At 50.6% G+C, this 24429-nt stretch overlaps 10 protein-coding genes across 10 annotated transcripts; 5 read left to right on the top strand and 5 right to left on the bottom strand.

The window, feature by feature from the left end:
* Window positions 1-392: 392 nt before the first annotated feature.
* Window positions 393-662, top strand: TrAtP1_001658 (uncharacterized protein; the record flags this gene model as incomplete). The annotated part of the gene is made up of 1 exon (XM_066111084.1): window positions 393-662. One exon carries the CDS (start codon window positions 393-395, stop codon window positions 660-662), a length of 270 nt encoding a protein of 89 aa, XP_065967157.1.
* Window positions 663-739: 77 nt separating this feature from the next.
* Window positions 740-1771, bottom strand: TrAtP1_001657 (uncharacterized protein; the record flags this gene model as incomplete). Its single annotated transcript, XM_014085902.2, has 1 exon — window positions 740-1771. The coding sequence occupies one exon, from the start codon at window positions 1769-1771 to the stop codon at window positions 740-742; it is 1032 nt and encodes a 343-aa protein (XP_013941377.2).
* A 448-nt stretch (window positions 1772-2219) lies between these two features.
* TrAtP1_001656 (uncharacterized protein) lies at window positions 2220-3773 on the top strand (the record flags this gene model as incomplete). Its single annotated transcript, XM_014085158.1, has 1 exon — window positions 2220-3773. One exon carries the CDS (start codon window positions 2220-2222, stop codon window positions 3771-3773), a length of 1554 nt encoding a protein of 517 aa, XP_013940633.1.
* Window positions 3774-4681: 908 nt separating this feature from the next.
* Window positions 4682-8491, top strand: TrAtP1_001655 (uncharacterized protein; the record flags this gene model as incomplete). Its single annotated transcript, XM_014085903.2, has 2 exons — window positions 4682-7157; window positions 7230-8491. The coding sequence occupies 2 exons, from the start codon at window positions 4682-4684 to the stop codon at window positions 8489-8491; spliced, it is 3738 nt and encodes a 1245-aa protein (XP_013941378.2).
* A 549-nt stretch (window positions 8492-9040) lies between these two features.
* TrAtP1_001654 (uncharacterized protein) lies at window positions 9041-10735 on the bottom strand (the record flags this gene model as incomplete). The annotated part of the gene is made up of 3 exons (XM_014085904.2): window positions 9041-9868; window positions 9938-10027; window positions 10682-10735. 3 exons carry the CDS (start codon window positions 10733-10735, stop codon window positions 9041-9043), a joined length of 972 nt encoding a protein of 323 aa, XP_013941379.1.
* A 1164-nt stretch (window positions 10736-11899) lies between these two features.
* TrAtP1_001653 (uncharacterized protein) lies at window positions 11900-13108 on the bottom strand (the record flags this gene model as incomplete). The annotated part of the gene is made up of 2 exons (XM_014085117.1): window positions 11900-12732; window positions 12838-13108. The coding sequence occupies 2 exons, from the start codon at window positions 13106-13108 to the stop codon at window positions 11900-11902; spliced, it is 1104 nt and encodes a 367-aa protein (XP_013940592.1).
* Window positions 13109-14286: 1178 nt separating this feature from the next.
* TrAtP1_001652 (uncharacterized protein) lies at window positions 14287-15725 on the top strand. Its single transcript, XM_014085905.2, has 2 exons — window positions 14287-14606; window positions 14665-15725. Exons 1-2 carry the CDS (start codon window positions 14493-14495, stop codon window positions 15592-15594), a joined length of 1044 nt encoding a protein of 347 aa, XP_013941380.1. The 5' UTR covers window positions 14287-14492; the 3' UTR covers window positions 15595-15725.
* A 114-nt stretch (window positions 15726-15839) lies between these two features.
* TrAtP1_001651 (uncharacterized protein) lies at window positions 15840-20257 on the bottom strand. Its single transcript, XM_066111083.1, has 3 exons — window positions 19398-20257; window positions 16882-19295; window positions 15840-16752 (listed from the first exon to the last, which is right to left on the bottom strand). Exons 1-3 carry the CDS (start codon window positions 19512-19514, stop codon window positions 16530-16532), a joined length of 2754 nt encoding a protein of 917 aa, XP_065967156.1. The 5' UTR covers window positions 19515-20257; the 3' UTR covers window positions 15840-16529.
* A 445-nt stretch (window positions 20258-20702) lies between these two features.
* Window positions 20703-22043, bottom strand: TrAtP1_001650 (uncharacterized protein). Its single transcript, XM_014085907.2, has 4 exons — window positions 21748-22043; window positions 21624-21688; window positions 21322-21546; window positions 20703-21230 (listed from the first exon to the last, which is right to left on the bottom strand). The coding sequence occupies exons 1-4, from the start codon at window positions 21787-21789 to the stop codon at window positions 21107-21109; spliced, it is 456 nt and encodes a 151-aa protein (XP_013941382.1). The 5' UTR covers window positions 21790-22043; the 3' UTR covers window positions 20703-21106.
* Window positions 22044-22409: 366 nt separating this feature from the next.
* TrAtP1_001649 (uncharacterized protein) lies at window positions 22410-24392 on the top strand. The gene is made up of 2 exons (XM_014085908.2): window positions 22410-22989; window positions 23064-24392. The coding sequence occupies exons 1-2, from the start codon at window positions 22840-22842 to the stop codon at window positions 24204-24206; spliced, it is 1293 nt and encodes a 430-aa protein (XP_013941383.1). The 5' UTR covers window positions 22410-22839; the 3' UTR covers window positions 24207-24392.
* Window positions 24393-24429: the final 37 nt, after the last annotated feature.

Genomic DNA, 24429 nt, shown 5'->3' with positions numbered 1-24429 from the left:
TACTGCTGATCATTTCAGTACTGGTAGAGCTTATTTACACACTCTAAGCTCAAGCGCTGCTATAGCGCAATTATTGCGTCTCTGGCCTATTGCTTACAATGCTGTACATTTCGTGACAATTGAGGTTGATTATGAAAGATTCCTTCAACCCGGCTACCTAATGTACTTGGTGGCTATTACAACTTTACATCTTGTCTATTCATGCCATTTACCTATCCCAAAGCTATATGTCATGTAATTCCTCCGTCTACCACTTTACACTAACGATACTAGATAGTTTACAATATATGTAGATATAATCAAAACGCTTTAACAAACTTGAACCTAAATGGGGTATATAACAAGAAAAGCAAACAAACAAATTACGTGGTTTCAATCTCCACCATGACTACATGCCGAGCCTCTGTATCAGACTGGAGAATCTAGCAAATCGTGAGCCCTCCAAGAGACTTCGCTGCTGCACCCGGCCCTGCCAGGATAACAACCATGCCTTTGAAGCCAAGGGGCCACTCTGCAATGCCAAACATGCACCCTCAGAAGACTACGCCGCTGCCTCCGACCCTGTCAGATTAACGGCCATGTCTTCAGAGGACATGAATGGCATGACGGTGCGGCAGAACTGGAAGAGAGGCTGCCCGCTGCCCCCGGCCCTGCCAGGTTAACGGGTATGCCTGCCTCTCCAATTCGACCTTTAGCTCAGATCTGCCTCCAAATCTCCCCATCTGATACGACATAGCTCTCACCTCCTGGATATCATCAAGCATGGCGCGCCGTCATCTCCCAGACACCACAGCTGTGACGCGCCATCCCGTCGGGACGAACGCCTTGACCGCAGAATCTGCTCGACAACCCGTGGAGCAGGCTTGACTTTCCTTGGCCGTCGCTGGTCCCCGGTGTTTATGCGCTTCTTGTGCGCTTCTGGTTGTCGCCGAGGGCTCTTTTGCCGTTTCAGGCTCTTGTTCTGTGGAGGGCTCTGCCTTGCCTCTTGAAGAGGGCTACGACTCTTCTCTCGGAGGGGCTGAGCGGCAGAGGGTGGTCGCCATCTTTCTTGTGGTGACAAGCTCGCAATCGCCTCCCGTGCGCTCAGCCTGAAAAACGGTGGGGGTAGTCTCTCCTTTCCCAGAAGCTCTGGACTCAACAGACGGCCTCGTGGGTGTTGATATGGTCGTTCGGGCGTGTGGCGGCCCTCTGCCTCTAATTCATCTTCAACATCGGATGGAGGAAGGTATGTTGGATCATTGCCGTTCGTGATGGCCAACAATTTTTCCACGCATTCCTTGGTGTGCCCGTTTATTTCTTCGTCACTGTCGCACTCAGATTCGTACTCGGATCCAGATCCGTATTGGGGCGTGTGGCGGCCCTCTGCCTCTAATTCATCTTCAACATCGGATGGAGGATAGTATGCTGGATCATCGCCGCTCATGATGGTCAGCAATTTTGCCTCGCATTCTCGCATGTGGTCGGTAATTCCTTCGTCGCTGTCGTATTCCACTCCATTGGACGGTGACCTGGGCCAGACCTCTGGGCTTCCGACAGATGAATCGGAGACGCCAGGACCCTGCGTCCTGGCTCGCTTCGCACTCGGTTCTGGAGACGGGCTTCTGGTCCTTTTGCGTTTCTCCCGCTGCGAAGGTCGTGATTCCGCTGGCATTGACGTTGAGGTCGGCAAACATGTCGCCTGAGCATCGAGCACATTGGGAGGAGCCTGCTGCAGCTTAGCTTTTTTCCGCGGCAAAGCCGGGCTCTCGTCGTTGCTCTTCCGCTTGGCCATGGTATGGTGTTTTGAAGCGGGTGAAGTTCAAGATATGGCAGCCGCACTACGATGCACGTCAGGTCTGATGGTTTTGATATCCAGTCTTGTTAATCCGTACATACATGTGCCTGGGTAACAAGTCACCTGACTACGCGTTGGACTGCACCGTAGGGCGTGACCGCTTCTTGAAAATGCGCGATTGCAACGCGAGGTTGCAGCCATGATGCGGGGTGCTCGCTGCCTGCACTGCTGCACTGCTTACTATAACCACCTACTGTACCTGGTATCTGCCCGTCTGTTACCGCTGAGCGATGGAAATAAATACCTACTGCAATCTATTTGAGGCTACAATATAACTGGAAACACACTCCTATCCGTCTTCCTGTGTTGTATCGCACGACCATGTCACCCATGTACACCCTCCTTTGGCTGTTTTCGAGCAACCGGTAGCGATTTACTGTGAATCATGGCGTCGACATCAGACATTGGCTACTTCACCTTCTCCGCCGCCAACGAGGCCGCCATCCATCTTCTTGAAAATGTTCGGCGCGAACCATCGCCACCGGCACTAATAAGCGACGAGGACTCAATAGGCTATCGCCTGTCGATTCCCTCTGCACAATCCCACTCCACCCCTACCTGTCGTCATGATCAATCTTGCTTCATTTGGAGAATCGGCACTGGCCCGTCCCCAAACAAGGTCAAAGCCGGAGTAGATTCATTCACCCCCGAGATTCTTCTATGCCCACAAGCTTCATCGCCAACTCCCAGCTCCAAGACGGTCCGTGCATCCATCAACCACATCCATGCCACGATTTACGTCCATGCACGGTCAAGAGTCTTGGTGATGGAATCACGAACTGGCCGGCCAATAATATACGAGCGAGGCGACATGAACAATCAAGATGTAGTGATATATGGGGGGACAAGCAAGAGGGACAGGTCTTGTGTCCTGCGCCGGCGGCAGAACTTTCTTCGATTCGGTCCATATCGCTTTCTTCTCGAGTTTACCGTCAGCCCTCTACAGCAAGACGAGTTCACCAAGAGGATCAACCGGCATTACCCTCGTCACCCTCATGACCCCTGCAGCCTCGTTCCCACAACAGATGAAGAGCCTGAGATTCTTTGGAATGTATGGCTGCATCAGAAAATCCCAAGCTCGCTCTCAGTCTGGTCCGGTGTTGATATTCAGGACGGCCAGCCGGTTGCTGTAAAGGCGCTGCTAAATAAAGCCGAGACACGACAATATACAATCGATCAACTTGACTTGGCCTCTCATTACCAAAGCAGGCCAGCCAAAGGCATCCTTGGTATTCTTGAAACTTGGTGCGAGCACTGGAGATCACCTCCGTGCTTGTTTAGAGCAAGCAGTGACCTCGATCACTGCCAAAAGACGTACTTTTCTATGCCCCTGGCCAAGCAAAACTTTCTCCACGATCGCTGGACACAATTCAAGACCATGGAGAGCGTCGCATATCTGTACCACACTCTGTGTGGACTAGCCGAACTTCATAATCAAGGCTTTACTCATGGAAACATCCGACCCGAGCTGTTGCTGATATGTGAGAAAAGAGCCTTCATATCGCTTTGCATGGACAAACCAGAGAGACCCGATGCAAGTGTCTGCGTCGCACCAGAGTTCTGGCTGAGCAGGGGCCGGGAGTCGGATCTGGATGCAACAAAACTCGACATCTGGGCTCTTGCTGCCTCGTGGCTCCATCGCTGCTTGAAAGCAGCGCCCGACCTGATGGTGACACAGCGCTCACATGCCAGTATTCAAGAGACGCTGAGGCGCCGCAATGAAGCGGGCGATATAAAGGGGCCGCTGTATCGCCTCTTTCGGCGGATGCTGGCGTGGGAGCCGCATAATCGCCCAAGTGCGAGCGAGGCTCTTGAAGATGAGGCATGGAGGCCCATCCTGGCTCCCAGAGTGGTCGAGAGGAAGCGAAAGCGGGCGCAAACAGAGCAAGAGGGTCAATCCAGACGAGTCAGGTTGGCAATACCTAGAGTGGCAGAATAATGGGTGAGTGAAACTTGAATGTGTGTTGCTGTCTAATTGCCTAGCGTGTATTGTGTATTCATTCCATTGGCTTGACGGGCTCTTGTCTCGTTAAATCTGAACAACTGTTTCTACAACGATCATAGTTTGCTTTGTTATCTCCCATGTATATAATTATCCATTTTCGAACCGCTGGTTCTGTTTCAAAGAAAAGAACAAGCCGATCGTACATATCTAACAGTACCAGTAGTACCTACATAGTAACATGCCTAGCAACTTGAGGTCACCTCATGCTGGTATGTAGAACAATTAATGGCGCCCAGCGAGATAGACCGGGATCCAACGGTTGGGTGGATGGCGCCACCGGGCGATCCTTAGCCTGAAAAACAAGCTCGATGCAGTCATTTAGTGGCCTGTTCCAAGCCCCTCCTTGAGCTCCAAGCTCTATGGATCGTTTACTACCCTTTTTTGACCGACCACTCCTTCCATCTCTGGAAGAAGAAAAAAAAAGACGTGACCACACCGATTGGTCCATCTCACCAACCCTGAAATCGTTGCATCTGTCAAAGCCTGATTCATTCTTCTCTTCTTCCTTCCTTCTTCACCATCTCTACTCTTTCGCCTCTTTCGCCTCTTTCGCCTCAGTCCTCATTCCTTCCCACACCTCATCTTACGACATCGGAGCCCAGTTCAACGCTCCATGCAGTAAATTCGCAGACAAAGATCGAACCCTGGCGTCTTTCATGCAGTCATCGTCAGATTAACGACCGCAAGCTCCCAATCCTTATCTTTTTCCCGAGAGTCTCCCGCTCGCCTCTCCGGTCTCTTCCCGACTCGCTCCTTGGCGACAGACTCGACACTACTCAAAAATCACGATTTAGAGTCTTTATTTCAAGGGATGATGTGGCTACCAAGGAAAACTACTCTTCATGGCAATGGCAAAACTCCTACGTAGGGTCGTTGTCTCCCTCTGGGGCGACAGCGGCCCCAAGGATCTCTGGCAGCGGATTCTCAAGGATTTCATAGCCTGTGTGATCGCAACCACAATCGCAATTCTCCCCCAGATCAGGACCTGGTCAACATTTCTCATCCCAATGACAGTTGCCTTTGCACATCCGGGCCAGCGGCTGGGCGTCGTCATTGAGAACGCCATCATGGTCATCTTTGGCTCCGGCCTAGGCTTATCATGGTGCATCCTGGGTTTATACCTTGCGAGCTTGGTCTACGAGGACAACAAACCCGCTGCGTTTACTATTCGGGCTCTGTTCTACCTTGCGTGTATCTTGCTTCACGGCTACATACGGTCTTCTAGTCCCCGACTGTTCTTGTTCGTCTTGTTCGTCATGCTACCCGCAATCACTGTGCTCACGGCGCCAACCAAGGCTACATCACTCTTGTACGAAACCATCTACGCACCAATTCTCATCGGCGTTGGTATTATGCTTTTTGCCAACGTCATCATATTCCCAGAGTTTTCTGGTAGTTACCTGGGAACCTCTACCATCAACGCCCTCTCCGAAATGGCCAATACATTGGAGCGAGCTACTTACTGGTTCGCTTCCCCAGGAGGCGACTCTGTTGAGATTCGAAACCAGGACGACGTGCCGTGCACTGCCGTGGCCAACAACAGTGAGATCGAGCAGCAGCAGCAGCAGCAGCAGGAGCAGATGAATCAGAAGAAACAGTCCATCATCCGTTACTGGCGCAAATTCTTGTCTCCTTTCCCGAATCCCTTTCGATCTGCCAGGGCTGTAGCTACGGCATCCAAGATACCACTACATGCAACCACGCTTGCGTCACTGATGGAAAGCAAACCTACCATTCGATCTAAGCTTACTACATGTAAGACTGCACAGAATGAAGTCAATTTTGAGATTTCTATCTCACCCCTTGCTCCCGGTGACATGAAACTCATTAGCGTTGATCTCATGAGCAATCTGTCCCAGAGCGTTATTACGTTGATCGGTGCTTGTGAAAACAAGTTCATAGTACTTGATGACGAGGGCCGTGAAGAAAACGGTTTGGTAAATGATGATCCAGAGCTATCACCAGAGGACACCCACAGCCCTGAATTAACTACACCGTCGACCGGTGGCCCAGAAGCTTACCTGAAAGTCAACCCCCACACAAGATCTAGATCGAGAGCTCGCGACTCTATGGCTTCCCCCAGCAGAGCCGACTACGCCATGTTGAATAGGCAAATCGAGCTGAGCAGCGCCGAGCTTCTTGAATCAATCGTTATGCGGCTACAAGCTCCTGTACAAGAGTTTCAAGCTTCTACAAACGCAGCGGTGTCTCTTCTTATCTCCTGTTTGGCGTATTGTTATGATGTTCCCACCCTACCTTCTGGCGCACCCACCCCTCGAGGCATTCGTCTAGAAGAGATTGACCTGCGCATCGACCTCTTCGCCGATGCTCTAACATTATTTGACCAGCAATCTACCGAACAACTCAAGCTAGTTGCGATGCAAGAGACAGGCCAATTGCTCGATTTTATGCCTCGCATGGAGACGTTCCTCATCTCATCGTTTCTCCTGGCCTTTCGTCAGGCCTCCGCCCATATCTTGAATATGCTCCGTCATGCGCGCTATTTGGTGGAGCAGAGGCAGCGCCGTCATAACAGGTCACGCATCTGGATCCCTCACTTTTCAAGTCTTCGGAAGTGGCTTCGTACTAATGGAGAACGTGATTCTATGGTTCTTCCAGAAGGCGCGAGACAGGCCGCACGACGCGGAGATTTGGCTGGTAGGCCATCTGTATCTCAATCGAAAGACTCTAGTGGCGCCCTCGAGAGTGATGAACAGGCTCTGGAGGAGCGCATAGCCGATGAGGAAGCGGGCTCTATAACCACTTCTAGATATCTGAGAATCCTGAAAAGCAGAAAAACAAGAAGCAAGAAGAAGGCGAAGAGAGAAAGAGAGAAAGGGCAGGTCGAGAAGCATCATCGATATAAGCATGGGCATGAAAAGAAAGATGCTTCTGGTGACTGGATTTTGAAACTACGAGGGAAAGCAGCAGATGTCTTAGAATGGGCTCAAGATTCTGACGATCTTGCGTATGCTCTCAAAATATCTTTTGCCATCTTTCTTGTCAGTTTTCCGGCCTTTGTACCGTCTTGGAACCAGTGGTATGGAGATGTTCATGGTGTCTGGGCCCCGCTTCAGCTGATATTCATCTTTGAAGTGGCCATTGGCACATCCATGGTCACCTTTATTGTCCGAATGATTGGGCTGGTTCTTGGCTGTACGGCTGGATACGTCTCGTTTGTTATTGCAGGCGGGAGTAGAGCCATTACTGTTGTAGTTCTTGCTTTTACGATCCTACCTTGGGCATATATCCAAGTTGGGACAAAATACGTCAAGGCCGGTTCAGCAGCCATTATATCAATCAATGTGGTTGCGCTAGGTAAGCTTTTCGCTTTTTGCCCCCTTTCTTCTTTCTATCTAACACATGGCAATATCTAACCATTGTGCTTAGCGTCGGAGAATAGCACAGAACCGGCGGTACAGGTCTATTACAAGCGCCTGATTGCTTTTTTGGTTGGAGGTGTTACCGCCGCTCTGGTGGAGATGTCTGTCTCCCCTGTGCGTGCTAGAGATCGCTTGGTTGAATCCCTATCCGCCTGTGTGCGACATATCCAGGGCATGCAAGGTGCCATAGCTGTTGGCGTCGATGAGCCCGAGTTCCTTGATCCTCGCAGTCTAAAGCAGCATCGTCATTTCGATCAATTGCGAGAAAAGGCTCAAGCTTCGCTCGCGGCGGCTGAGACTTTTTTGCCGTTCTGTTCTTCTGAACCAAGACTTAAAGGTAGCTTTAAGAAGCTTGCGCCTATATATACTGAGATTGTATATGTGCTTCACCAAGTAATCGACCGCATGGACAACGTCGTACAGCTCCGAGCAGCATATGGCTCCTCAGTGTTGGAAGTCCTGAATCCGCAGGTCTATACATATCGTCGGAGCATGGTGGCAAGCTGCACCTTGATGCTGTTTTCCGTCAATGAGGCCTTTACAACATGGCTTCCGCTCCCGCAATTCATTCCATCGGCTCGCTTGGCACATTTGCGACTAATACATAGAGTCCGTAAGATTATCACGTCGCAAACATCAACGTCAGCTCCGGTAACGCCCACGGCAAGCCATGCTAGCCATGGCAAAACCGAGGGCGAGTACGATGATCTAACAAGCGAAAGGGTGGCACGTTTGATCACCAAGCATAATTTTCTTTCCTGGAACGCCAGTACTGCCGGTCAGATGGAAATCATCGAGTATTTGGAAGAATTGGTTGAGCTGGTCAAAATGCTGGTGGGAGTGAATGCATTCCGCTCGGGGATGTTGGAAAAGCCAAAGTACCAGCATTATACACAAGTGGCAGACTCCCGGCCAGAATCTGTAACCGTGGCTCCTACAAACGATTCCAGCAGCTCGTTGACAACTCAACGCAGCAGCATTGCCGTCCCGGAGGAGCCAGGAGAGCTTCCAGATTCGGTGTTGAGGCGGGTCGCTTTGGCTGCCGCTCAAACAGATAGAGTCTATCAGAGACCAAGAAGGGGGGCTGCGGGAGTGCGACGGCCTTCTTACAGAAGAGGAAGCGTTTTCGGGGAGAACTTGGAAGAGATACCTGCTAGCTTGCAGAGGGTCAACTCTCGGCTTTGGCAGGGAAACGAAGCCGTGAGAAGGGCGTCATTCGCAATCACAAGTATGCGGCCAGGTTCGGTTGCTGGATCTCGAAATGTATAATGGAAATAGGGGGTGTATTTTGCTGTCCTTGCATTAAATTTTTTTTTTTTTGGGTTGTTTTCGAAGCAAGCGTGTTCCTTTGCAGTATTTGGCGTTTCCATTTTCATTTTCTTAATGAAGCAAAAAGACGATATATACCCCGCCTATTTAACGCAGTATGAGACGTTCGGATCTGGACGAGAAAAGATGGACTAATTTGTATATGATGGCATTCACGAGCTTGCATTTCACATGTCATGTGCATTTAATCACTTTGATTAGCATTGCTCATCGCTAATAGGCGATACGACAATAGTAATAGCGACTGCGCTTAACTCTTTCATCTAACGTTAAAAAATACCCAATGTATCCATCATACAATCGAAAAAAGACCAAATTCTCAGATCCATGATCCTCGATTGGGTATATATCTGGAGACCCAACACCCTTCTGTAGACGCGTATTATATCGGATCAGAATAGCTCCAAAACTCCAGGTAGAAACGAGGGAAAAAGTGGAAGAAAAAAGAGAAGAAACCAAAAACGAAACAGCGGAGCGGGGAATAAAAGTCTAAATAATGTTAAGAGTCGTATGTTGTGGCAGCCTTGTAATGTTGAGCATAGCACGCGTCTTCTTGGGCCTTTGCTGGAACCGCCGAAAGGCTTCTTGGACGTGCCTTGGCTCGATGGGCGCGCGGCCCTCGCTGGGGGGGTCAAAGAGGCCCTGCTGGAGTTTGCGCTTCTTGCTGGTGCCACCCTCAACCAGGGCGCCGGTCTGGGCGCGGGCCGTTTCCTCCTGCTCCTTGACCTTGAGGGCAACCTCGGTCAGGGTCTGGACCATTTCAAAGGTGAGGAAGCCGAGGATGTCGACAATATCGTCCGATGGCTTGCTGTCCGTGACAACGCCAAAGCCGGCCCATTCGCGGAAACGCTTGCCCTTGCGCCAGGTGAAGGACGCCTGACGATATTCGGACCACGTCACGTACTCTTCTCGCGTCATGACCTTGGTGCGCTCGTCGGCCTTGCGCAGACGTTGGAGAGTAATGTAATTCATCTCCTCCTCCTCCTCGTCTTCTTCGTCCTCGCGCTCGGGAACTTCGACCGAGTAGAAGGACGCGGGTTCCCAGGGGAGGCCGACTTTGGCCTTTTTGTTCTTCTTGGCCGCCTCGTCGACTGGGCCTCCGGGGACGACACCACCAACGGCATCGTCGCCAGCAGCGATATCTGCGTCTGCGCCTTTGTCGTCCGAGTCCTTTACGTTTTTACGGACGTCTTTCCAGGAGAGAAATGTGCGCAGACGAGATACTTTGGCTTGGTCGTGACGGATTTGGAAGATGAGGTCGTTTGTGCTGATGGATTTTGAGCCACGACGGGCGGCGAGCTCAGTGCAGTTGCGAAGCTAAAGGAGTTTGTTTGGTTAATTTTGGATGAAGAGGATGAGATGCAAAGGGTGGAGCGGTTGGCGTACCAGTTCGATGACTTGCTGCCGGACGATGTCTTCGATAATACCGGTTGTTTCTATTGACGGCTCGGTTGTTTCGCCAGAAACGTACATCATCTGTTGAAAAGAGTCAATCGTTATAGCTCGTTTGGAGAGGCGGGACAGAAATCCAGCTCGCATGCGATATCGGCGTCCATTGACGTAAAAGTATCGATCGCTCATGATTAAGTAGCGGTGAGGCTGAGGGCCTTGGAGCAAATTTCAGGTGAAGAGGGGGTGAAGAGAAAGGTGAGACTCATCAGAGCTAGAAGTGAAGAGTGTGTGCAGAATTTATAAGAGTCTGGTGAGGCTTGCCACTTGGCTGGTTTGGGATTGCAACTGGTAGAACTCGGCTTTGCCAGGTGCTGACCGAGCATGCCCTCATGATGAATGACGGGACTTTTCATTTCGTTTGTGTTCAGGCAATGATGAGTGCTTTTTACTTGGCAGCCGTGGCAAAATGATACTGCCTGGACCGCTCTCGACAGGGAGTGGTGAGAAAAACGTAGCCCCTTTTTCGCATGGCGGCTCATTCGTCAAATACGCTCAGCATATAAGAGAAAAGTCCAGCTCGAACGGGGAAATGAAATAAACCAGGCCTTGTTGAATGATTTGATAATAGGCATCATATCGTAATTGATATCGAACATGATGATGATGAATGCTCAGACTTCTGAGACTCATCGGTCCTCGAAGGTGCTCAGGCAAAAGTGAAAGTAGACAGTATCTCACCTGACTGATTTCCTGGCGATATTTATACGCCTTGGCGGCACTTGATTCCGCCATGCCGTCGGATTTCCAATAAGCAAATAATGCGATTTCCTTCTCTTTCTATCGTAATCAGGCCCAAAGTCTGCAAGTAGGACAAAGCGCGTCCAGCGGCTTCTCCCTCCAGAACAGCGCCAGTCGTGCGCCCTCACCCCCGAAGAAGCGGTAATCGTTCCCGGAGCTCAGTCTTTCAAGCGAAAAAATCGTTTGAGAATAAGACTTTTCATGTGCCCAAGCGGAAGAATCGGGATCGATGGAGTGGGCTCCCGCAGTCGATGAACAGCGACTGTTGCAGGTTTGGCCTCTAGAATCGGAATCCGGCCAAGTCGCTTACAAAGAAGTGGTATTCGCTCCTGTAAATCCAAAAAGGGGCAGAGACGCGTGGGAGAGGATAGTAAAAGAAGTCGATGAATTGGAGCTGATCCCTACACACCCAGTTCGAGCAATGGCAATAGACAAAGAAGATGAGTAAGAGAACGATCAAGGTTGAGATCAAGAGGCTCCAACGCGACAGAATCGGAGTCGGATTCGTTAGCAGCAGAGTATGCTAATTGCACCCCTCCAAATTTGCTACTATGGCTGCTATGCGCACACCCAGCTATCGTGACACGTCACGTGCCGAGTCCATCAATGAATACTTACTATGTTGGAATGGGTGTCGTAGGTAATTTGTGGTCGTTTTACCATGAATGGAACGGAGCAAGTGAAGAGCCTCTTTGCCTCTCTATTATACGGAGGCAGCGGCCACGTAGTGATGCACGCACGAGGAGCACGTGTTAGAACAAATGAACCACGCCATGTCAGTCATGTATTAAAGGCGCTTATAACAGCAAGGGAGCTTGGGCGAAAACAGAGGCGCCTTTATTCCACGGAATGAAAAGATACCCATAGGCCTAGAACGCCCCAAGCTTTGTGACCGACTACTGAAAGAATATCATTAGAACTATTGTTCCGTCCATCCCCGAACGCTGGCCGTGCCAGGATCCTAATCACGGTGATGTCGCTGCTCAGCAAACAGTGACGGCAAACAGGCACTGAATCATACTCTATCATAAGCGGCAAAGTGCTTCATGACTACTGATCGTAGGTAGTGATTACGATGCAAAATTCATCAATTACCAATCACAACAGTGATGGGGAATATTGAACCAGCGTGATATATCGAATGTCTAATTTTTTTCCTCATTCTATGGCCCTCCACCCCTCAAACCCTTCCCCCCTGAAACTCCAAATGATCATGTAGTGTCCCGCAAGCAGCTGCCACTCTTCGACTTCGTCGAGCCCTTCGAGTCTGTCAACTCTCTCTTTCTCCTCGGCGTTTACCCACTTACTCCATATCCGATCAATTGTCAATTGACGGGCAGTCTCAAATCCTATTCTCTTAAGCCGAGCTGCTTCGTCTGCTTCGTTCCTGCGCCGCTCAAGGTTGGGCATGTGAATGTTCCTTGCTGCCAAATTCGACACCATGGTATCGCTAAAAGGATCCCCTAAATGGACTGGCTCGTAGATCACGACTGCTGCGTTGGGTATTCGGGAAGTAAAGTACTCAAGCACTCCATCTGACTCTTCCCGAGAGAGGTAGCAGAGGCAACACTCTGACAAGATGAGAGTGGGAACATCAGTGCGAAGCCCTGGCAGCGTTGTCGTAGAGGCGTGTGATAGCTGCCGAATATCGAGCCCGTGGCAATAGTACTCTCCATTTGGCGGCTTGCTTGACCAATCACTGTCCCTGGTCTCTCGTGTTGAGCGATCGGACAAGATACTTGCCAGTGATGGTACTCCTTCAACTGTCTTGAGCTTCTTGGCGCTGGTTACTGAGAAATCAATCTCATGGTAGACGAGATTCGGGCGCCCCTGTTGCTGCTGGCTAAAGAGTCGAAATGGCCTTGTATCGGTGCCGGCACCTAGAGACACAATTTGTTTCGTGGCCACCGCTTGCCCTTGTGCTCCTCCAGTAGCCTCGGAGAGGAACGAATGGACTAGATGATCTATAGCCGCCGTACGTGTGTATGTTCCTGTAGCGGTGTGAGAGATGAGTTGTAGAATATGTATATACACTATACACATGACGAAAAAAAAAAAGGAGAAGATAAGAAAATGAAAGAGCCATCACAACTAACCTCGGTTGATTATGGGAAATCGTCTCGCTGGCGGACCGCCCAGGCTGGACACGAAATACCGCGCGTACGGATCGCTGAGATAGCCCATGTCGACGGCACTCAGCCTCGACACGGCCGCGTCGGTGTCGGTGCCCTGGATTGTCGCATCATGAGCCTTGCCACGAGATTCCGAGCCGCTGCCGCCTCCGAGTCCTTGTCCCCGGCCACGGCTTCGGCCTCGGCCGCCTCTGCCCCGGAGAGAGAGCAAGTTGGGGATAGAAGGAGCTGACATGTTGGCCCGGTTGAAGGGCTTTCAGTGTCTTGGATTTTGTTGTAACAAGATTACCGGCTTCTATCGGCGATGCGATGCGATGCGATGCCAGGCGATATGAAATGATGGGCCTCCAGCATAAGTAACAGGTACATGTACTTCTTACTCCCTCATCTGATGAAAAGGCGCCTAGATCAGTGAGATGCTCATTGTACATCCACAGGTAATGCGTCGTGCAAAGTACATCTTGAAATAAACTGGTTCACTGTGAATGTCTTGCATCAAATAATGGAAACAATGAACGCTGCCCCACTCCAGCTGTTAAGGAAGCTGCGGGGCGTCTGTGCCTGCCTGCCTGCCGCGTCCACCAACAGCGATGGAAAGAGGAAAGAACCGCGCATAGCATCCTGCCACTGTCCTTCCACCAGGACTTACAAGCCACTTATTTCTGTCTACATTTTTTTACTCCTTGCTTCATTTTTTTTCTTCTTCATTCTTTTTCAATTTCATGCACGCCACGGCAGCTATTTGCGCTCGTCTCTCTAATCATGAGGACTTTTGAGTATTTTCCCAGAATGGCTACGTGACGGAAGACTGCCACTGACTTTTTGCCTCTCTTCCATTTTTAGAGCTCTATCCACTTTAGCAGCGCTTGCTAGACCTCAATAGCCGCTGACTCGCGATGGCCCAGTTGCCGAGACAAAGAATTCTGCGGATACACGGACCAATTCATTGTCAAGGCGATCCAGCAGCAGGCCATTGAGCAAAAGATCGCCAAGCAAGTCGATGAGACAAACAGCGGCACAGCTCCATGTACCTGACACACACACCATCACAATCACAACCTTATATGCACTCATACAAGCTACGCGCCAGCAACGCATTGCGCAGCTGATGTAATTCGTGCACCGAGACAAGAAAAAATAGCCCGAAGGCACTGTTTTGGGCAAAGGCCGGGTTGGCGCCCCTCATAAATCAGGTTGCTGTCCCAAAGTAGAAATGGCCGATACGCCTGGGCAGTGAAAGCTTTGTGGCCTGTGGCTAGTCTTCTGGGCGAAGAGACTAATAACGCGCTCATACACGAGCTTTTTGCCGTGGTGGAGGGCAGTGCTGCCTAGTGTTGGTTTGAACTGGGGTGTCCCTTTGCCAGACAGCCCACCGGGATTCCTCTGGCTTATAAGCCTCTGCTTCTCCCAACAATCAGCTCAAAGGATTGTTTCCTTCTTTAGCCTTGCTCTTCCTCACATTCTCTCCCATCTGTTCCAGTCTGTCGCGGCTGGAAAGTTGAACGAATCCTTTGTCCATATTGCGTGATCATTGCGGCACTTTCAAAGTCGCTGTACCTGCATTGTTGATTGCGTCTCTGAAATTTCGATTTCGCACCTTGTCCGAACATTCCGCCACCATGACTTGGACCGTCCAAGGAGGAGGGGGTGAGCCTGTTGAGTTTCATATGCCGGCTTGGGGCTGGCCTCTGATTCTCGTCGACGCCATTATTCTGATTCCCATTTCGCTTCTGGTGAGTATTATCATTGCTTTCTGCAGCTCTTCTTGTTTCCACTAACATCAGCATATAGGTCCAATATACCCTGCTCTACATCTACCCCGTCTTCACCATCATTGAAGACGAGAACCCTCCTGCCTATGAGCCCCTTCCTAGCAACGGAAATGATGATGAAGAGGCCACCGCTGGCGGCCCCAAGCCTACCGACGGCGCCCCTCGAACTGTGACCTCTTCTCTTCGCTCCATCAACCGCCTCCTCACCTCGTATGGTGGCTTCCGAGCCAACTTCCGTGGATTCATGTGTCTTCTAGCACAGAATGTCCTCAGCGGTGTTGTCGCCTCGTTCTTCTCTTGGTTCCCTGCTAGGCCCTTTGCCGAGCTGCTGGCATCCTTGATCATGGTTCAATACGCCACTGCTTGGGTTCACATTGTCATCTCGCACCCTTCCCCCCGAAAGTTTTGGCGCCGCCTGCCTACCTTCAAGCGCGCCTTCAATGCTACTTGGAAGCCCGTTGTGATTTACTGGGTTGCTACCCAAGTCCACCAATGGGTTCCCATCTTGCTGTCCGGCCTGATTGGCTTTGACGCACCATCCTTCCGCTGGGGCTCTGGCATTCCTGACGACTTCAGCGAACACAAGATCGCTTATATGATCAAGGCGGGAGTGTATTTCCTCCTCAGCACAATGTTGTGGGTCGTTGTCATCATCCCCGCCCGCGTCGTTCTCGTCCGTGTCCAGGCTTCGCTTCTACCCGAGGACGAGGACGCCATCATCCCCTTCGACCGATCTTTCGATGGCAAGGTTGAGCCTGCAGTAGTAGGTGGCCTGGGCTACGCCACCGTTGCCAACGCCTGGTCTACCTTTTCCAAGGCTGCTTGGAGACGCGTGGTCATCCTGTACGCCAAGATTTTCGGCGTCGTTGTGGCCACCATGGTCTTTTCTTGGGCCATTCTCATTCCCACTGGCCTGCTCCTGATGAAGTTTGGCTCAAAGAGCACCTAATTGCTTGCCAGCAAGAAAATTATCCACTGACAATTCATACTGCGATTCCCATGAGACAAATCGCGTCACGCATCACCACCAACTTGATAAACTTTTCATGATTTATGCACACGATATTGATACTTGTTCATAAAATAAAAAAAAATCTGTTTTAATATCTCATTTGTTCTTTAACTCTTTATTCTTTCATGCGTGACATCTTTATCATATATATAAAAATATATCCCTCCCCCCCCCCTCCTACCCCCCAACCGCGTAACTCCAACAATAGAAATCTCTCTAAGCCACCTACTGCCAGCTCTTCTCTTTTCTCTTTTTTTCTTCTTTCTCTTTGGTTCATCGCTATCTCTGTCCTTCTTTGCTCATTCATTCGTCCGTGCCAAGCTCTCTTAATTCATTCAAACGTGTAGCCATCAGATAAAAAAAAAAGTTCGTAAAGAAAAAAAAGGACCCAGAATCCAACAATCGTCATTCATCAATCACTCTCCTGACGCTCACATGCATATACACCCAATAATGCATATAGAATCGTGACAAAGGGGCACGCATATGCTTCTCTTTCGTCAATCCCCTCATTCCGACCTTTCAAAATGCAGATAAGAGAGCAGGGGGAGCAGAAGTAAGAGCAAGACATATCAAAAGATACAAGGCAAAAGAAGAAATCAAAAACGGATAAAGCCTTAACCAGCAAAGTCAGCAGGGCATGTGCGTGAAAGCGAAGGAAGAGCGAGAGTGAAGAGAAAAGAAGTAAGAGTGGACAAAGAGAAGAGAGTGAGTGAGAGGAGGATTGAGGTTTAAGGGGTTCTTCAGAGTTTTGTTGGTATGGTGGTTTCTAAAACGTGTGTAGTTTCGTGAAAAAAAAAAAACCTCGCATCTAGTGTATGTCATAACGCCGTTCCGGAAGAACGCAGGTTTTCTTTTGTAAAAAAAGAAATCTACGACTTGTTGAAGAACCAACTACCGCGCTTGCTGCTGGTTCCGTCGCCGCCTTGGATCGTGGGGGTCGAGGGGGCATCGCCGCCGCCGCCACGCAGAGGCTTGGCGATGCGGCTACCAGCGCCAGAGAAGCTGAAGCCGCCGGCACCACCAAGGCCACGGGTGCTGCCAGCTTTGGCAGCCTCGAGGCGCTCCTTGACGGAAGCAAGTTGGACCTCGAACCTAGATAGGGGGGGAGTCTAGGTCAGCACCAAGCGTTTTATCATGTTTCTTTTACTGGCAATCCATTGATGATGTGCTGCCGTCACAGAGAATGAAAAAAAAAGGGGGAAGATGACGGGTGATACGTACTTGTGATTGGCAGTTGCCATCTTCTCCTGGCTGTCTTGCAGCAGGCTCTCCAGACTCTGGATGCGCTCGTTTCTCGCAATGAGTTTACGCTCGGCAATGGCAACTTCCTTCTTCAGGGAAGAGTTCTGCTCAACCAGCTGGCGTTGAACCTGGGTAAGCTGCTCCAGATTCCTCTCCAGGAAGGCCATCTTCTTCTGCTGAGCACGGTTGTTGGATGTCCGCAGCACGTTGTTGTACTGCTCGCGGGTCTCGTCGAGTGAAATCTCCAGCTCGACGACACGCTCGCAGCGGTTCTGCAAATCTCGCATGAGACTCTTCTTCATCACGTCAAACTCGGCAATCTGCTGTTGGACAGTCTTGCCATTGGCCATGGCACCGGCGCCGCCAGCCTTGACGCGCTGCTGAAGCTCCTCGATGAGAGTCTTCATCCTTGCGTTCTCAGAAGCCTTTTGGTTCAGATCAGCCTTGAGCTCTTCGACAAGCTGAGTCTCAGACTTCTCGCGTTTAGCGTAGACGGCTTCTAGTCGTGCCTTGACCTCTTCCACATCGGCCTCGCTGAGATTGCGTGTCAATACTTCCTCGTATTCTTGTTGCAAGGCCTCCATCTTAGCCTCAAGCTCCTGCCTCCGTCGGGCATCCAGATCGTTAGATGATCCGCTGTACATGGACAGCTCTGCTTGTCTCACGATGCCCTGAGTCTCGACCATCTTTGCTCGGAGTACCTTGAACTCGTCTGGTGCAATGTGATCGCCGATTGAGCTCTGTTCGAGCAGGGCATCAATGTGCTTGATAGTTTCAGCAATAGATCGCTCATTTTCGCTGAAAACATCGGTTCCGAGTTCGAAGCCAGCCATCATCTTGGCCATCTTCTCGGCCTTCTTCTTTTCCTTCTCATCAAGGGCAGCACCCGTCTCTTTAGCGCTCATCTTGGCGTCCAACAATTGCTGTTTCATATCGTCCAGCTCAGTTGTGAGTTCCGAGTTGGCTTCTTTGAGGGCATCCATGGTGATTTGAGCCTCTTTACCCTCGAAATTCAGCCGCTCCAGCTGCATCTTGAATTCATTCACCTCAGTGGTCAGCTTCTCATTCTCCTTGCCTATCTTGCTATCGTGCTCCTTCAAGAAAGAAAGTTCATCTTTGGTTTCGCGAAGTTGCTTCTCAGCCGTCGCAGCCAGCGATTCTTTCTCTGTAAGTTGGTCTTGCAGCTCATTTTCGCGGCGCAGGAACTCTTCCCGCTCATCCTTTTCCAGCGTTATGCTGGGGGTGCCAGCACGATCAGAAGCGATGGGAGTCTCTGAGCGGCTTTCTGTAAGCCGTGAAGGAGTTGATGGCCGCGGTGCTCTCGCTTCGGCCTTGGCTGCAACAACACCATCAGCAGTGGGCTGAACCCACTTGTCTTTGGGCACAGCCTCTCCAGCTCGCCACATTTGGATTTCGCCTTCGAGATTGGAAATGTAAGATTCGAAATTGGTAACTTGGCCTTGGGCTTTCTTGAGCAGAGCCTTGAGCTCTGCTGGGCTGAGCTCGGCATTGACCTTGGCTTTGTTCTTAATAGACTTTGCTCTGGTACCGAATCTCAGCGTTCCCAGAGTTTCAGAGTCGTTGTAACTGCTGGGAGAGCAGTTGATGATGAGAGTAGTTCGACTGTTACCACCCAGAGATTCCTGGAGGATACGGGTCAATTTAGAGTCTCGGTAGGGGACAAAGTGAGATTTGCCGTCGGTCAGGGCGTTGATGACCATACCCAAGGCACTCAAACTTTTGTTGATCTTCTTGGCTTCCTCAAGCGTCTGGCCGCTGGCACCCGTCTTGCCGACCTTTTCACTACCAGCCAAATCAACCAAGAACAGCTGACCGCTCTTGGCCGAACCAGTCTCGACATTCTTCTGGGTAATGGTAACGACGAAGATGGAGTGGGATCGTGATGACTCTGCGTTCATGTTGGTGGAAGAGACCACTCGGGCATTACCTCCCCTCCTCATCACTTCGTACACTTCTTGGACGCTGGAGACATAGATTTCTAGGAGGCCTTTGACGTAAATTCCGCGGTTCTTCTCCTCGTGGATGGGGAGATTGTCGTTTTGAGGGGCGAGCAGATCACGAATCTTCTCCATGTAAATTTCCATGTAGCTGACGCGGACAGTGTACTCGATGGTGCTGGGGCTGGACATGATGCTGGCAAAGATTTGCTCGACGATGCGCGGAATAACACCCCTCTGCTCGGGATCGTCCATGTTGCCCATCATGGTGTATGATTTACCAGCACCAGTCTGGCCGTAGGCAAAGACGGTACCGTTGTAGCCATTGAGAATATCGTCGACGGTTGGGCGAATGGAGTAGTCGAAGATGTCTTGTTGTCTACTTGACATGTCAAAGATTCGGTCGAAGGTGAAGGAACCCTGCGCCTCTTTGGACTACAGCGAGCATGGCCACGGTTAGCGGAGAGCCTTGTATTGCCATCATCGCAGCTCTGCAGTGAGCTTTGATGTGGTCTTTCAGGTGGAGGAGAGCCATACGTCAAGTGTGCAAGTGTCCTCGGAGCTGAAGGCGACGATTGGCTTGCCGCCCGATTCGATTTCGATCCGGTTCTGGGGCCTGAACCGGGCGACGACCTTGATGGTGTTGTTTGACATGGTGGGCGGTTGGCGTTGGGCAGTTGGATCGATATCAAGCAAGGCCGTCGATCTTGGGAGGAGGAGAAGTCGCTATCTCCTGGCAGAGACTCTCTCTTGTCCTCTCTTGATCCCAAATGGCGGGCTCCGATAGCTGCTCCACCGACGGAGAGAGGGGCCAAAAAGAAGAAACAAAACAAAGGCGGGCAATCGCTAATCGAAGCTGCGAGCGACGACGAGAAACAAGAAAAACCCCGCCGCAGGATCAGTGGTTAAGGGGAGAAAAGGGGGGGAAGAGAACAACAAGTATGAGGAAAAAAGAGAAGAGGTTAGAAGAAAAAAAAATCCAAAAGACACAAGACAAATAGAGGTTCTAGGGATGCAATAGGAACGGCGGTCTGGGAAGGGCTGGCGGGGAGGGGACCCAAAAGTTCAGGGCCAATGTGGTTGTTTCGGTGGTGACAAGCGCGCTAAAAGCAGTCGCCGCGTGGTGGTTGAGGGTGCCGCCAGAAGCCCTGAAGATGAGGAGGGTGAGGGGCTGTTTTGCTGGAGGTCAGCCGCCTGAAGAGGTGCCGCCGGTAGCTGGAGACTAAATACTAGATGCCAACTTGTTCCTGGACCTAGAGGAGCTTCAACATGGCAGAGAGTTTTAAAAACAAGGTCGAGAAACAAATATGTAAATTTACTACCTCGTTAATAGATGGCCATCGTCATCGAGGCAGTACTATCTGCTGGCTATCTGCGTTGGCCATTCTATGTTGCCATGGCGTCAGTGGAAAACCACAAAATCGTCGAGTCTGTCAGGGGCTGGATTGCAGCCAACCGTGTTCTCTTTTGTCTTAGCGTGTCATCATGAAGAAGCTCTCAAAGGTGTCTGAGTGGCTAGTGGCCGGTGGCTGATACAGGCAATGGGTTGGGATTGGCTTTGACCCAACTTGGTGCAGACACATGTGAGTGGCTGAATCGTGTTGACAGGCAGACCTGAAATCCGATGCCCGATGCCCGCTGCCCATCCTATTCTATTCTATTCTACTCATATACCTGGCCAGAGACTACCCCAATAAGAAAGTTGGTTTGCCATGTTCAACGTATAGGCTCTGTTGAAAATGGAGAGATGTGGCTGTTTGCAAGTCACATATACCTTCATCATCACGTTGGATTACTTGACACTTCCTTTTTGTATGCCATAAGAAAATGAGAAAGAAAAACAGTTTGGAAAAAAAAGAAGGTTTTGACAATCCATCGCCGCTGAATAACTACTACCTATGTCTCGTTCGCCAGCCATCCACGCCACTATGACGAGGATACCAAAAACAAACGCTAGATTACTGTAGGAGAAAATAAGACCAAAAAAAAAAAAATATCGAGCAAAAGCGAGCATTCATCCTCCTTCCCTTGGTATAACCAGTTCAATCTCGTGCACCAGAACGCCTGCAATGAATCTTCTCCATCCTTCTATCAAGCTCCAAGCTCTCGTGGACAGCATGTCATATCAAAAAGATCTGACAGACTGAGTCCACAATCCGAATTCAGATGGTGTAGTAGACCTGGGATTCATGTGAAGCCTTGGGTACACATAATTCCTCAGTACTTCCATCTTGATGTAATCCTTTTTAGTCGTCCCAGCTACTTTCAACAGTTGCTCGGACACGCTTGGTATACTCCTTTCTGTTATCTTTGTAAAGATTCGAGGCCTCGACGTTTGCTGGTGAACCAGTGTTGGGATCGTTAAGTAAACTGCGCAGTGATTCGCTTCAAGTTAGCCAAAAATGCATCGAGGCAGTAGACGATGTATAAAGCACTCCATCACACATGTCCGTGTCCATACCTCTGGATGCTAGTCAATACAGCAGCAACGTCGTACGTCGGACTCCATCGGTTTTGCAGAATGTCCAAGCACAGCTCGCCGGTGGCGTATACGTTGGGGTGGAACATTTGGCTGATGAATTTGACCTGGGGAGGCTTATTTGGGTATTGTTCTTCAAACTGCATGACGAGTCGGAATGTGCCATCTTCGAAAGGAGTATCTGCCGGGCCTATAATAACGGCATTCCTGGAGAGAAATGTGGTTAGAAATTGGGTCTTGATAAAACTCTCTGCCGGCAACGGAGAGATGAGGGGCAAACCCACCAGGTCATGACATTATCGGGAATGGGAGAGGCTGACACTCCAGCAGGAGGATCGGTCTGCATGCGCTGAAATAATAGTTAGAGAGTGCAAAAGAGCAAGCAGATCAAGGCCATGATAGACTTACCTTGAAGTCGCGCATCAAGCGACGCCGGGCAGCCGTTGACATGGTTGTGGACGGATCTGGTTTGGGAATCGACAGTAGAGCGGGCTGAGCAGTGTCGAGCTTTGAGATCCGGATGCCTCGGTTCGCTGCGAGCAAGCAAAAAAGAAGAGAAACGATTGAAGACCCAATGTAGGCGAAGAAGAGATTGGAATGTTTTTGTTAAAAATGTCGGCGAGTCTTTTCTGCGCTGGAACAAGTTGATCAAAGGCCGGAACCTGCTCACGAGTCAAGCGTGATGGCAGCACTAGATAATAACGGGCAGCAATTGATGGGCGACTAATCAGAGCCAATGGCGGGTCAGCGATTGGGCAGATTAGTCATGATCATGTGACAGCGCATCAGCATCGCGAATCAAGGCGAAAGACGGCGACGAAAGAATGAGCATGAGCTGTGGCGAACGGGGTGGAGCGACGCCACAGCGTTTCCGACCTGCTGGATCCTGTGGCGGTTGCCGGCTGTTTACTGATGATTCCATTCCGTTGAAAAAGGGACTCCGTTTTTGCTGCCTCGGGCCTGCTGACGTGAAAGTGCCGAGATGATGCAGTATCAGGCAATAAGTACGAGTAGAGTAGCATACAGGCTTATTGAGCATTTGATGCAATTAATGCTTGTTTGGGGCGGAACCCAGTATATTACAGTGAGAGCACATGTCATGGATCAAGGCAAATCCCATGATCCCCGGAATACCAACTATAGTTTATGGTAATTCTAAATTCCCTTCCCCGGCTTTTGCAATCCCATCCCTTCCAAATTCCAATTCTAATCCCCCGCCAAATTCTGCCGTCACACCGGCTTAAACGGAGCTCGGCTGATTTCCCCCCGCTCTAAGCCGAGACATACCGCCGCGGCTCAGCAGCTCCTCTCCCTGCGCCTGTGCCGACAAACCGTATAAAACAACTTTCAGCTGCTTTTTCTCTGAATTTGCCGACGTCTTACTCCAAATTCGCATTGGTTCCTCCTCTCTCTTCTTGAATCAAGTTTTTTCCTATATTCCCCGTTTGCGATTCGCGCATTTTCTCTTTCTGCGTCGTCTGAATCTCCTTATCCACCACAATGTCCAGCGCTCAGCTTAGAACCGCCAGGCGCCTCGGCCAAATCGCCAGCCATGTGAGCCCGGCTCGCCAGTTCTCAACCAGCTCTGCGATGAGGAAAGAGATCCAAGATGCCTACATTCTCAGCGCTGCTCGGACGGCGACAGGCAAGGTGCGTTTCTTTACAACCATTCGCTACCCACAAGCCATGCGAATTTATGCTGACATTCCTTCTTTTGCGTCCAGTTCAATGGCTCATTCCAGACCGTGCCTGCTCCTGAGCTTGGCGCTGCCGCCATCAAGGCCGCCTTCGAAAAGTCAAAAGTTCCGATGGAAAAGATCACCGACATCTACATGGGCAACGTGCTTGCGGCCGGCATGGGCCAAGCTCCCACTCGCCAGGCCGCCATCCTCGCCGGATTCCCCACGCACGTTGAGGCCATCACCATCAACAAGGTGTGCGCCTCTGGTCTCAAATCCGTAGTCTTCGCCGCACAGAACATCCAACTGGGTCTAGCCGAAGCCCAGATTGCCGGCGGTATGGAGAACATGTCCCGGGTACCTTTCAACCTTCCCCGTGGCGGCCTCATGCCGGTATACGGCCATGCTGTTGCCGAGGACGGTCTCCTCAAGGATGGTCTGACCGATGTTTACAACAAATTTCCCATGGGCAACTGCGCCGAGAACACAGCAAAGGTCTACAAGATTACACGAGAGGAGCAGGACGCGTTCGCCATCGAGTCATACAAGAGAGCGCAAAAGGCTTGGGCTGACAATGCCTTTGCTGATGAGATCACTCCCGTCACCATCAAGACCAGAAAGGGAGAGGTCGTTATCAAGGAGGACGAGGGTTACAAGGATGTCAAGTTCGACAAAATCCCTACGCTGAAGCCCGCTTTTGTCCGTGACGGAACTGGTACCGTCACCGCCGCCAACTCCTCAACTCTCAACGACGGTGCCAGCGCTCTGGTTCTGGGCAACAAGGCCATCGCACAGCAGTACGGATCCGGCTCTCGCGTCTTGGCCAAGATTGTCGGTTCTGCCGATGCTGCGGTGGATCCCATTGACTTCCCCATCGCCCCTGCCAAGGCCATCCCCATTGCTCTGGAGCGCGCTGGAATCACCAAGGATCAAGTTGCCGTCTGGGAGCTCAACGAGGCTTTCGCCGCCGTTATCCTAGCCAACCAGAAGATCCTCGGCCTTGAGAATGCTCGCGTGAACCCTCTAGGAGGCGGTCTCTCTTTCGGCCACCCCTTGGGCAGCTCCGGATCCCGAATCCTCACAACGCTGCTTCACCAGCTCAAGGTTGGCGAGTATGGCGTTGCCGCTATCTGCAACGGAGGTGGTGGTGCCACTGCTGTGGTTGTGCAGAGAATCGACTCTGTCTAAACAGAGTCTAAACAGAGTAAAAAGATGAAAGTAACAGAAAAAAAGAAACGGAAAACAGACAAAAGAGTACATACCTAGTATATAGCATGGGAAGGGAAGATTGTACAGATTAGGATATTCAGTTAGCAAAGGCCATGTAATTTTAGAACAATGATGATTAAATATTATTATGATATTTGAATTGAGGACTTTCAAAGTGCCAAGATATCATTATACAACATTC

This window comes from Trichoderma atroviride, chromosome 1 (assembly GCF_020647795.1).
Source record: "Trichoderma atroviride chromosome 1, complete sequence".
Classification (NCBI taxonomy): Eukaryota; Fungi; Ascomycota; class Sordariomycetes; order Hypocreales; family Hypocreaceae; genus Trichoderma; species Trichoderma atroviride.
This window is presented reverse-complemented; position numbering and strand designations above follow the sequence as displayed.